The sequence below is a fragment of the Arachis stenosperma genome, chromosome 9, assembly GCF_014773155.1.
Source record: "Arachis stenosperma cultivar V10309 chromosome 9, arast.V10309.gnm1.PFL2, whole genome shotgun sequence".
Lineage (NCBI taxonomy): Eukaryota > Viridiplantae > Streptophyta > Magnoliopsida > Fabales > Fabaceae > Arachis > Arachis stenosperma.
In genome coordinates, this window is record NC_080385.1 from 152,563,093 (window position 1) to 152,576,013 (window position 12,921).

At 36.2% G+C, this 12,921-nt stretch overlaps 3 protein-coding genes across 6 annotated transcripts; 2 read left to right on the top strand and 1 right to left on the bottom strand.

Annotated features, from left to right (window-relative positions):
• The first annotated feature begins 227 nt into the window (after positions 1 to 227).
• On the top strand, positions 228 to 7,519 carry LOC130947735 (actin-depolymerizing factor 7). 3 transcript variants are annotated; one of them, XM_057876439.1, is made up of 7 exons: positions 228 to 660; positions 796 to 937; positions 1,252 to 1,343; positions 1,450 to 1,533; positions 3,710 to 3,730; positions 6,842 to 7,101; positions 7,289 to 7,519. In XM_057876439.1, exons 1-7 carry the CDS (start codon positions 331 to 333, stop codon positions 7,437 to 7,439), a joined length of 1,080 nt encoding a protein of 359 aa, XP_057732422.1. In that variant the 5' UTR covers positions 228 to 330; the 3' UTR covers positions 7,440 to 7,519. The 3 variants fall into 3 exon arrangements, with proteins under 3 accessions (XP_057732422.1, XP_057732420.1, XP_057732421.1); XM_057876437.1 differs by lacking the exons at positions 3,710 to 3,730; positions 6,842 to 7,101; positions 7,289 to 7,519 and adding an exon at positions 2,189 to 2,843 and having other exon boundaries at positions 1,450 to 1,552; XM_057876438.1 differs by lacking the exons at positions 228 to 660; positions 796 to 937; positions 1,252 to 1,343; positions 1,450 to 1,533; positions 3,710 to 3,730 and adding an exon at positions 6,095 to 6,548.
• An 895-nt stretch (positions 7,520 to 8,414) lies between these two features.
• On the top strand, positions 8,415 to 9,406 carry LOC130947736 (heavy metal-associated isoprenylated plant protein 39). 2 transcript variants are annotated; one of them, XM_057876440.1, is made up of 3 exons: positions 8,415 to 8,613; positions 8,752 to 8,830; positions 8,925 to 9,406. In XM_057876440.1, the coding sequence occupies exons 1-3, from the start codon at positions 8,605 to 8,607 to the stop codon at positions 9,131 to 9,133; spliced, it is 297 nt and encodes a 98-aa protein (XP_057732423.1). In that variant the 5' UTR covers positions 8,415 to 8,604; the 3' UTR covers positions 9,134 to 9,406. The 2 variants fall into 2 exon arrangements, with proteins under 2 accessions (XP_057732423.1, XP_057732424.1); XM_057876441.1 differs by having other exon boundaries at positions 8,512 to 8,613; positions 8,755 to 8,830.
• LOC130947733 (pentatricopeptide repeat-containing protein At1g55630-like) lies at positions 9,406 to 12,751 on the bottom strand. Its single transcript, XM_057876436.1, has 2 exons — positions 10,797 to 12,751; positions 9,406 to 10,200 (listed from the first exon to the last, which is right to left on the bottom strand). Exon 1 carries the CDS (start codon positions 12,372 to 12,374, stop codon positions 10,935 to 10,937), a length of 1,440 nt encoding a protein of 479 aa, XP_057732419.1. The 5' UTR covers positions 12,375 to 12,751; the 3' UTR covers positions 9,406 to 10,200; positions 10,797 to 10,934.
• Positions 12,752 to 12,921: the final 170 nt, after the last annotated feature.

Sequence of the window (12,921 nt, forward strand, 5' to 3'; positions counted from 1 at the left end):
CTATTGGCTCCCTACCACTACCGGTCTGTTTTTGGTACTTCACACTCTGTAGTCTGTACGTTTTATTATTGGATCACAAAAGACCGTTGCAAGTTGTATCTGTAAGCATTCTGACCCAGAAGAAAATGTTTAAGCCCAACCCGGGGCCCAACCTTTTTTTGGGGGGTGGGGGGGGGGGGGGGGGGAGCCAGAGTTGTGAAAAATAAAGGGAAAAAAATCATGAAAAAAATTGGTTTGGGTGGCAAGTGGCAGTGGCGAGTGTCGTAGCCGCAAGCAGAGGTTGCAAAGTGCAAAACCCTTACTTACTAGTTACTACAGAAGCAGACTACGATGGTGAGTCAGAGGCAGCGACTTGCACGGAAGCGCTTCAAAGAGGAGCACCCTGAGCTTTTTCCCAATCCCGAGCCCACGCCTCCCAAGGACCCTGACAAAAAGAAGAAGAAGAAGAAGAAGAGCAACACATTTAAGAGCAGCTCCATAAAACGCAAAAGCGATGGCTCCGAAGAACTCGGCGTCTCTAAGAAGCCTTTCAAGAGCAATTACCGAAAGCACCCTCTCAGAGTCCCCGGCATGAAGCCCGGTGACACCTGCTTCATCTGCAAGGCCGCCGACCATATTGCCAAGTCTTGTCCTCAAAAAGCTGAATGGGAGAAGAATAAGGTTTGCTCTTCTTTGCATATGAAAATGCTGTGAAGTTGGTAATGATAGGATTAGTTTAATTTAGTTAGGATGAAGTATGAAGTATCAACTGGATTTGGTGCACTGTTGTGATTAAATGTAATGTGGTCTTTACAGATATGCTTGCGGTGTCGACGGCGTGGTCACCGAGCTAAGAATTGCCCTGAAGTTCAAGTTGGTGCCAATTATGACAAGTATTGTTACAATTGTGGAGAAACTGGTCATTCACTTGCAAATTGTCCCCACCCTGTTCAAGAAGGTTTGTTATGTGTCATGCCTTTGTGATATATATTGGAGCTAGAATGGTTTAACTTTAAACAAGATAAGTTGTGAATGATATAACATGAACATTGTTAGTTTCAGGGTTTTCTCTTGAAAATTGGAATTCTCATTAAGCAGTTTACCACAGATTTATAATCATACTCTTGGGCTTTCTAGTTTACTGAACAATGAAACATTGTTACTTAATGTTGTGCCTTTGATAGAATATTAGAATGACTTCTTTTTGGTTAAGCTTTTGGTTGTGTTCCAATTTGTTTTCTTATGAGATGAAGTGTTTCAATGGTGATGCAGGAGGGACAAAGTTTGCAGAGTGCTTTGTCTGTAAACAGCAAGGACACTTGAGTAAAAACTGCCCTCAAAATGCTCATGGCATCTATCCTAAGGTATTATTGTTTCTCTTTCTTGTTTGCCTTGTCAAATATATGATGATGTATTAGCCAAACACTTGAATCAACTGTCTAATCTATATTAAGCGATTGTTTATACTAGGGTGGTTGTTGTAAAATATGTGGTGGCGTGACACATTTGGCAAGGGATTGTCCCGACAAAGGGAAGAAAGCTCCTTTTGCTGCTGTTGGGCCTGCTGATGGATGTAAGCCTATTCCTATATTCCTGGTTTTGATATCTAAAGTTTCATCTTTTGTTTAGTTTGTATGGGGTCCATATCTCCTTTGTTTGCATTTCCAAACATACATCTGATATTATTTATGTTTTGCTGCTATTTAGCTGCATTTAGATCCAGTCTGCAAATAGAATAATGATTGACCATAACCTCGAGTACATGCAAGTGGTGGAGGTGCACTGCTTTTGCTTGTTCATCACCTTATGATAACTAAAAGAACTGCTGCTAAAAAAATTTAGTGCTATTGTTTGCTCTAAATCTAATTTATTCTCTTGTTGGGTGTTCTAAATTGATACTATGGAGCCATAAGATATCATGGCGTGGCTAATCATATTTGATATTGGTGGTTCTAGACTCACAGATTATGCTTTAGTTTCCACTGTGAACTCAAATTGCATATCCCAAACCTTAAATTAGAGGAAATGATTATATGTTTTGGAGTAAAATATGTACTTCAAATGTGATTTCTTGCAACTCTTTCTGTATTGCTCCAGTTTAATTGCATTCATTTGCTGATCTCCTGATAAATTGAATTGCTAAAAGTTTTATATCTTGAAGAATGGTACTTCTATTATACAAAGCTTATAACTCCATTTCTTCCTTCAGCAATGAGACTGAGATATGAACAGAGGCCTTGTGGAACGGTAACCAAATTTGTGAGTGGGGATGACATTGAGGATGACTTCATGACAGATGACATAAATAACAGAGACAAGGACAAGTCCTCAAAGTCCAAAGACGGTCAAGCAAAACCAAAGAAGGGTCCTAAAGTTGTGAACTTCAGCTAATGACCATTATGGTTATGCTTTCATTTGTTATGTGGATATGGGCTTTCTCATACCATTGTTTCTTATTCTATGGCTAACCGCCAGATACAAAGTCCCTCCTACTACTATTCGTTGCAGTCTGCAGACTCACTTCCAGGATGAGCATTAAAAGCTTCTGCAAGTTTGAAGTTGCCTAAAAGTTTGGAGAAGAAGTTACAACATAACTGAAGTACCATTTCATATTTTTGATCGTTAATCTTAGCAGAGTTATGAAAAGGGAAACAAAATGTAACCATAGTTTTTCTTTTTTTGCTACAATCACTAGATTACTGTCGTTATTTGTATTTTGTTTATTTTTTTAAGGGTTGAATTTTGTTGCATCATTTATCGGTGTTCTGCATTTGCACTTGAATTTAGTTCAAGCAAAGCGAACAGTTGATAAGCTTAATTGTCGAACGAATTCCAGCCTAAAAAGATTTCCAAATCTGATATATTTCATCTTGATCCGGACTCGACCTTAAATAATGACCGGATTTATTTTTGAGACCTTTATCTGACCTTAGACCTAGTGAAATTACATTAAATTAGTTCTAAAGTATCCAAATTTGGGCCGAATCTTCAAGTTGGGCCAGGGTCATGTGCATCCCTAACTGAAACCAACTTGATGGGTAAACTATAAATCATGCCATATCTTATAGAATCTAATAAAATATTTAACCAAACCAGCCTTTAATCCATAAATAATTTCACTTTTTTAAGAATTAAATATTAGCTATCTGTTAATCTTATCTTATATATTATAAATAATAAATGAATTAAACTAAATTTATAAACACATTTTACTAAAAGAAAAAACTTACTACATCCAAGTTGCCTAATATTTGAATATAATTGTTAAAAATAAATAATATCTTTTTGAAAAGAGATGATTTAAGAATTAAGATCTAAAAATCAAATTTAGGGAATAATATTGGGCTGTTAGTTTTTGGGTTGAACTTCGATTATTATTTAAGTTTCCCTGGCTCTTGATGCAGTAACCCTATTCCTCTCTGAATAACAATGGATTCTGATACCCCCAACCGCAAGAGGTCCAGAGACGATCACAACAAGCCTAATCCTCTTTCTTCTCCGCAACAAACCACCACCAGCAACAAGAAGAGGAGGAGGAAGCACAATCATGCTCTAACTCCACAACTCCCCACTCGCCGCCACCGCTACAACACACGTCCTAAAGCTAACCCTAACCCTAGCCCTAACCCCGATTCAGGCTCCGCGGTGGTTCAGCAATTGAAGGAAACTGGTGCAGAGAACCCGCAGTTATTCTCTAAACATGAATTGGCAGCTAAATTAGTTGACTTAGCTGGAAAAGAAAACGGGCAAGGTAAATATGAAGGTGCTGCACCCCAACTGGAGCCTGAGGAGAAGTTGTCAAAGAGAGCCAGGAGGAGGATGAAGAACAAAAACAAGAACAATGCAGTCAATAATGAAGTGGCAGAAGCAGAACCCAACAAACACAATCACAAGAACAAAGAGAAGAAGAAAAGTAAGAGATTGCTTCGGAGCAACGTGTCAGAATTCAATAACTACAATTCTGAGTCAACTGATGAAATCCCTTGGGTATGCAATAAGATCCATATATTTATTGTATGAGTTGTATTGAATGTCACTCTGGCCTATTTTAGCATTATCATATATTGGAATTGATACAATAAGAGTTACCCATTGTAGTGCATAAATGGTTAGTTGTTTGTTATTTCCAGAGAACAGACAAGCATCATACCCGGAGTCAGGGAACTAAAGGACTACTCACTGGAGTTGCCTATGACGAGGTATGTTATGGGATCCATATTTCAATAGTTATATTTTATGTGCCTCTATTGTGGAATAATAGTGTAGGTACTGCAAAATAATGATACAATTGGGAGTAGTCTTTTACAGTGCATTCAGGCTAACTTGGTGTTTCCAGGTGTGTCGATCATGCCAAATGCCTGGTCATAAATTCTGGAAGTGTCCGAAGAGGAAAGGTCGACACCTTCACGAGGAAGTTTGCTTCTTTTGTGGGGAATTCGGTCACACGCTTGCGAAATGCTCGGTTTCTACAGCAGGTTTGCTTCAATTTTCCTGCTTTCGGCAACTTCCTTACTTATTTCCAGTGTAATATGAGAATGATACTGCTTTGTTAATTCTGCACTTTAAAGTAACAAAGTTACAAGTTAATATTAATAACTACCAGTCAGTTCTTCCTTTGCTACAATATAATCTTCACACGTGTTATGGTAACACTTTACACTGTTTTTCCTGTGTTGCCATGTGATTGAAATTGTTTCTTTCGTGGGATATAGGGGGAGGACGATTTGCTAGGTGCTTATTGTGTTTTGCTCATGGACACTTCACTAATAAGTGTCCACAAACTTGTCATGGAATCAATATGAAGGTATTTTTATGCTTTTTTTTTACTCCCATAAATTTTACACTTGTTATAGATTAATTTTCTTTTCTGGAATTCTTGTAAAAATAATATAGGTTTGATTTCTATTAAAGAAAAGGGAGTGTTTTGATTCATTGTTCTCACAACATCTTCTCATTAAGTATAACGTTCTTTATGATTCATATTCCTCAGGAGGTTGCTGCTAATGGGCCTATTGACAAAAGTAAGTCTGTTATCTTCTCATTGTTGTTTTTCATATTGTTTGCTCTGAAAATGTTGTACTGCTGTTAATAACTTTGTTGTGGCTGCTGAACTGTTGTTATTTCAAATGGTGTGTTTGGATTAGTTTATTTTTAGTTCAAAACAGCTTATATGAAAAGCTTCCCAAGACAGCTTTTTGACAAAAAATTTAATAAGATAACGTTATTACTTCCTGTAAATACTTTGTTGCCAAACATGTAATTTATCTTGCTAATTCTTGAATAGTAGATGTGTTAATTTGTCTCTGACAACTGTTGGTTATTCCTTGCAGCTGTGGAAGCTTAAGGAGAGCACGCTGCTGTCTGTGTGGTTACAAATAACTAGCAGGGATGATTTCCTGTCAATGAGCAAAATTACATGTATGGTTGTGTCATGTCTTGGAGGCGTGGTATTCCAATTTTGTAGGTTTCTATTCGCCATATATCTTTTTAACAGAAGCATTGGCAATATTTGCATGCCATGTTGATGGAAATTAATCCCTTTTTATATAACATTTATATTTTTCCTCGCTTATGTTTCGAGATTAGTTGGTGGCGTATAGTTCATTGAGTTTTCTTGGGTAACAGATCAGTGGCTTGTAGCCATAAGGAGGACATGTTCCGTAGAGACTAAGATAATGAAGCTCTAGGTTGACATTTGAGACTGGTAATATGGTTTTCATGTTACTTATTTGAGTTTAGGAACAAGGAAGGTTACATACCCTATTTTTGTGTAATTTTCTCTTGTACACTTTTTATATTTTATATTAAAAATAATTGATAAGAAATGACAAAAAAATTTATTTTTTTGTACCATAAAAGAAAGTATAAAAAAAATGTAAAAAAAGAAATTATGTAAATACCATTTCGCATTTAGAAATTTGTTATTTCGTTCATCTACGTATATAGGATACTAATAGTAATTGGTAAAAACAAATAAACAAACAAAAAGTGTTTTAAATGTTTGTCACGCCATATTTTCACCATTTGAATTGAATTTCGATTTCCTTTGAAGCTTCTTATCTAAAAACGAAAACGAATGCCGCATTACTTTTGGCGAAAGAGTATGTTATCTTGGCTTAATTTTAGCTAGAACATTAATATGATATTGTTTAAAAGGAGGTATAAGTCCAATTATAATTTGAAGAAAAATTAATCTTTAGCTTTCAAAATACGTGCAAAACTAAGATATTTAACACAATAATTAATTAATGTGATGACATGGTAAAAGATAATTTGTAATTAAGAAAGCATGCATCATATATTGATGCACATGCCCATGCACATGCAAATGCAATGTAGGTTGGTGTACGCTAAGAGCCATCAAAGTTTAGAAATGATATGAACCTTCTGTTTCCTGCCTCAAAATTCTATTGCTCTCCGTTTTTGTCTCCAGGCTCTTATTTCCCTCTGAATAAGGATCTCTTCCTCTGTTTCTCTCTCATTTTTTTTCTTGTTTCTTTCCCAAATCTCTAACTCATTTTCTTTCTCATTTCTCCTTTGAGGCTTTCTCCATCAACGACGACATCATGGTACGTCCTTTCTCACCTTCTACATCCCTCACTATGTTTTTCAATGCCGAATAGTTATCTGAAATCTGAGAACATGTGTTATATTATAGAGTGCCAGATAGAGATTTTCATATACGAGAATTTTTCTGATTTTGGAACTTCATTTGTATAATGTTGGTAGATCTTACTTTCATAAACTATTGTGCAAATCTAACCTCTTTAGGCAATTAACGAAATGCATAAAACGTAAGAACTTGAACTGTGTTGTATGTTATGTTATTTCCTTTGATTTTACGATGAATTGACTGTGTTAGGCGAACGCGGCATCTGGAATGGCTGTTAATGATGCATGTAAATTGAAGTTTCTGGAGTTAAAGGCAAAGAGGAATTACCGATTCATTGTGTTCAGGATTGAGAACCAAGAAGTGGTGGTGGAGAAACTCGGAAGCCCCGACGAAACCTATGATGACTTCACTGCATCTCTACCTGCTAATGAGTGCCGATATGCTGTCTTTGATTTCGATTTCACTACGGACGAGAACTGTCAGAAAAGCAAAATTTTCTTCATTGCATGGTAATTTGATGAAATTCAGTTTCATTAAAGCATTTTGAAACTCATACTTCTTTCTAGCTATGTGTAGAAATGTTAATACTACTAACATGTTGCAGTAATTTTTCTGATTCTCAAGTTAATTTTAGGGAAGAACAATTGATAATTGAAAGTCATAGTTCCTCTGATGAATTAATTGTTTAACATTTAGGTCACCGGATACATCAAGAGTGAGAGAAAAGATGGTGTATGCGAGCTCCAAGGATAGATTCAAGAGGGAACTCGATGGCATTCAAGTTGAATTGCAAGCAACGGATCCAAGTGAGATGAGCTTTGACATCATAAAAGCCCGGGCAATATAATATATAGTTCTATACATCTATTATTGATATAATAAAAGTAATAACCACCATATTTGATTTCATTCCCCTACCTTTTCCCCTTTCTTTTTTTTTTTTGTTCTTTGTCTTACGATCTACATTCTAAACTGTAGCCTAATATGATAGAAGAACAGATTGTCATGTATTTCAGACTATAGTAGAAGGTTTGCCTTATTGCAACTATATACATTTTGATTCTGTGGCCTTGGGATTTCTTCCCCACTCCCTTTTCTTTCCTGAGTTTGCAGACTGACACCTTCAAGTACATTAAGATTAATAACCCTTGATGTAATTGGTTAAATAATAATTGTAAGATGGGAGACTTGAAAATTAATCCGGAGTTTATACTCGTATATGTTTTGATGATTAGAATATTCAAAGAATTTTCTGACATGTAAAAAGATGTAGTCTATTTAAACAAAAAATGATACTTGTTGAATCAAAGTCAGCTGCTATTTGTAAATATTTCTAATTTACTAATCGTCACTCATAGCAGGTATTATATTTTTAGTGTTTTGACCTAAGCATGTTTCGGATGTATGTTTGATAACTTATAGTGGATTATAGGATTGTATCATTTTTCCATTACAAAAGGTTCTAAGACAAAACAACAGAAGCAATTTATAGAACGGACAATCTTGTATAGTTGTATGAATATTATATTACATGTAAACCATTCAGATGTCTGCTAGGAGTTACAACATACAAGCTTTTCTTCATGTTAACCTTTTGTTCTATAATTTTTTGTACTGTTAAGGAAACACTGGATTGGTGCCTCATGAAACAAAGACTAATGCACTCAGAATATCATTAATTATAACGTCTTCATCTGACTTTTCTTAGTGACAACTAATTAATCAGAATTTTCTTCTACTTTCCATTTCATTAATATCTTACATGTTATTTTTAATATCTATATATATAAAGCAAATATGGTTGATGACAAGAAAGTGAATAGAAAAAAAAAAGAAAAAGAAAAATCTAAAGGCTTGGAACATGCCATCACCATGTCAAAACAATTGCCCTACGTAAGCTATTGAACTGCGCCATGCTGGCCACAAAATAAAAGTACAAATGCCACAAAATTCTCGAGCCTTCATTCTCATTTTACTTGTTCTGTTTTGTCACACGCTTGTGGAGAGTCAGAATGGCTCAGGTACTCAATTGCACATTTTGTTAACATTAATTTCTTCTCCATTGTCTTGTTTCATTATGTATGTTGATGCTTATGCTTGTTTAGTTAGTTAAAAGTAATGGTATTTCTTTGTTCTTATCTATCTCTATCTATTTGCAGAAGATAGAGTTGAAGGTCCTTACTATGACTGATGACAAAACCAAGAAAAAGGCAATTGAAGCAGTTGCAGATATCTTCGGTAGGTTTCTTCCTCCCACAGAAAACTTGAATATATATTCATGGAACGCAACCAAGGATTAGTGTATTTGATGAACTGTTTGTTTGATGAACAGGGATTGATTCGATTGCTGTAGATATAAATGAACAGAAGATAACAGTGATTGGTGAAATGGATGCAGTGGCAGTAGTGAAGAAACTGAAGAAGATAGGAAAGGTTGACATATTATCGGTTGGACCTGCTAAGGAAGAAAAGAAAGAAGAAACGAAACAAGAAGAGAAGAAGGAAGAGAAGAAAGAAGAGGCAAACAAGGAGAATAAATAAATACAATTACAATACAATACATGTCATCTGATTTTTCATATTCTTCCCTCTTTTTTCTTTCTTATAATATAGAAATCATGGATTTAATTCATGTTGGTTTCTTTATAAATCTGAGGTCAGTCATTTTCTAGTGCTTGATTGCTGAAATGGAAACAAGTAACTAGATGAGCATTAAAAATTTGTATGGATTTTAGTTTTCTTTGATATTCACATTATTATGTATGAGTGGAGGTAAGCATTGAAAAGATGTATGATATGATCTGATCTTGTAAATTGCGGCCACGGCTTCTCCTCTGATAGTAGTGATAAGATTGTAGATAAATATGACGTCTTGTTTCAGCAAATGATTATTAAACTAAATTTTCATGGTGATTTTCTATAAATTAAGTGCCAATGAAACCAAGAGCAAAGGACGCTCGTGATTCCATCATTCCACACTACCACTTGAAAGATGAAAGAAGACAACTATGGTTTTCAAAGCATTCATCTCAGTGTGAAAGCTAAGTCATGTATATACACACGTTTGCTTCATGAGCAAAGCATTTTCGGCAATCATTCTGTCGAGTCATCTTTGGCTGTATATATGGTGGGCAACAGCGACAGATTATCTTGGTCATGAGAGAATCTGAAAAAATCTTCACTCTATTATAGCAGTGCGCAATGTAAGCTTATAAGAAGAGACAATTCTTTTGTGGTAGACATTTTATCTTTCTCGGAGCAGAATCACTTCAAATAAGTACAATTTCAACTAGCAGAGGTCATTATAGGACTACAAGAATGCAAGTGACGCCTCAATAAATTGTAACTAAATATAAGTCAGCTGAATTTTTACATACACGTTTACATTCATGTATAGAGACTAATAAAAAAATTCAACAGTACCGGCTTTTTTCATAACATACATTCATACACACCCGCCAACTTCACTGTGCGTGTGTGAATATATATTGTTAGATCTTCATCTATAGCAACAAGAAGTAAAAAAAAATCAATCTCCACTAGCAGCGGGGTCGTCCTGCTTCATACATATCTCAACTGAAAACCCAATCTCAGTTCTTCATTTCAGCCTACATAAAACAATAATCATAACAGGCAAATAATCATGGTGCCACATCAAATGTCAAAAGAAAGGGGCCATGCAACAATTGAAACTTGAGACCCAATGCATCATGTATATATAACCTGATGATAAAAGACTATATAGCAAACATGAAATATTCATGCTATAAGCCATATGTGACCTTTTAATACCAACCAAACATCATTGACTTAGCTAGTCATAATAAGAAATTTTTTTTTCAAACATGCAGGAATTTTTTAGGCAAAAGGGGTACATCTATCATTAATATAAGCTGAAGAATGGACTGGATGTAACACATTCCTCTACATAATAATCAATTTCTTATACAAAAAAAAAAACATCCAGTTAGATTTATAATACTTGAGCAAACAATAAAAGTTATTACGATAAGTGTATAATGTATACACTATTAAAAGGGAAAAAAAAGAAAGATAACTTATGTTCCTTAGTCCTAAGGTATAACCTTTTTGGGAAATGCAGGCATATATAAGTGAAAAGGAAGCATATCTGAAACCAGTAAACAAGTAATTTTTTTATGTATTATGGAAAAAAGAATGGGCGTACAGGTTACATGTCAGTTACCGATTGCTCAAAAAATATATATATCAGAGGAGGAGGGGAACCATTTGAACCCGCAGTGGGACATTGGTCACAGCTAACCAGATAATTTGTAGATACCCATAACGTATCCAAGTTGACAATCTACCCTATAACTATACATTAGTCCTTTTGAAATTTCGAAAGTATGTGACCATACTTCCGCTTCTCCATCATCTGTTTTATCACTTCATGAGCATCGTTGGTTCTTCCGGCATTGCGCAAACTACTCACTAATGTATTATAGACAACAAAATTTGGACTACAACCTTTGGTCTCCATCTCCTTGAGCATTGAGCAGGCTTCCTTGAACTTTCGTGCCTTACATAATCCCCGAATTATGGAATTGTATGTAAACACATTTGGGACCTGTTCTCTAGAAATCATCTCTCGAAACATTTCCAGAGCTTTCTCAAGCTCACCTGCCACTACATATCCTGTTATCATTACAGTGTAAGCCACCACATCAGGCGTGCCCCCATTCTTTATTATTTCATCAAAAAAGTATTTGCATGCATCCACATTCCCAGCTCTGCTGAGTCCATCTATCAATGTGGTGTAATGAAGCACTGTTGGCTCTATACCTGTTTCTCTCATGAGATTTAGAAGATTAAGAGCTGCAAGGGGCTTGTCTCCTTTACCAAGAACATGAAGAAGAATGTTATAGGTGTGAAAATCTGGAGAAAATCCATTCCTACCCATCTCATCAAGCAGTATGTGGAACTGATCCATCTTTCCAAGTTTGTACTTAGAAAACATGACAATATTGTATGTTAAAACATCTGAAGAAAAACCCTCCAGCAACATTTGTTGATGAACCCACTCAATCAACTTGTACTGGCTTAACACAAAAAGACCATGCAGAATCGCATTGTAGGAGTGCTTAAAAGGCCTATAATTAAAATTCATTGATTTAATAAACCTCTCCACCAATTTCTTAGCTAAACCTGCCTCACCACAAGTTCGAATCAAAATGTTGAACGTACGAGCAGTAGCAGGAAACCCTTTCTCAATCATCTCATCAACCAACCTCCACAAAGCCTTAAACTCCAGGCACTCGGCATATATGTTCATCATCAGGTGATATGCATTTGAAGTGGGCCTGTAATCCTCCTGCTGATTGCACCACACTAAAAACTTGTATGCCAACTTGGCACACCTGGTTTTATTATCAAAATTTATGCTCTTCAAGATTCCAGCGAGAACTTCTCTGACAAGAATCCCGGACGGACTTACATTCAATTCATCTAAAACTAACCTAGCATCAAGGCCCGGTCCATCTTGTCGAAGAACCTCAAGGACCTTCTTGGCATCTAGCTTCACGTTCTCTAAGAACCCTCTTCTAAGCGAAAACTGATTATGGTTACAGCTCCAATCCTCATCCACATGGAGCCTTTCACCCTCGTTGGAATCATACTCCGAAACTATCCTTTTTAAAGGTTCCTCGACGCATTCAAACCCATCATCACCATGAAAAATACCATCACATAATTTCCGTGACATAATCAAGCAATGGGGAATTTTGTGAACTATTCTTGGACCTAAAAGGGTTACTGAATTCATGGCTCGATCTCGAACCCATTATTATATCAGCAACTTTGAAATACACAACACAACAGCGGAGTTTCTCTGCACTGGAATCTTCGAGAAGCTCATGGTGCTACCGAGCTGATGGATGATGGCCATCGAATCGAAAAATCCAGCTTGGAGGAACAGATTGAGTATACAAGAACAAGGAGATAAACATGAAGGGGCAAAATATCGTACCGTGTTGAACGATACTTTGGCGTTTTGATCGAGACAGCGTTGCAGGTGCTGGAGAATTGCATCATATGGAGCTGCAATGCATTGTCACTAATCTCACTGAACTCCGCAACTGCAAAACCCTAACACGCTGGACGAAGGAAGAAGAAATCACTTTTTCTCAAGTCTTTCCTTTGCCGTCAAACGCATCGTTTCGTTTTTTTTTTTTTTTTTGGGACACGGCTCTCTCGTTTTGGTGGTGGCGGGAACGTGATCGATGCTCTCCAGTTTGGGTTTCTTGTTTTGGTCAGGCCAGTTTGGGCTTTAGTCTTTGATGTATTTAACGAATTATGGGCCAACTTCTAAG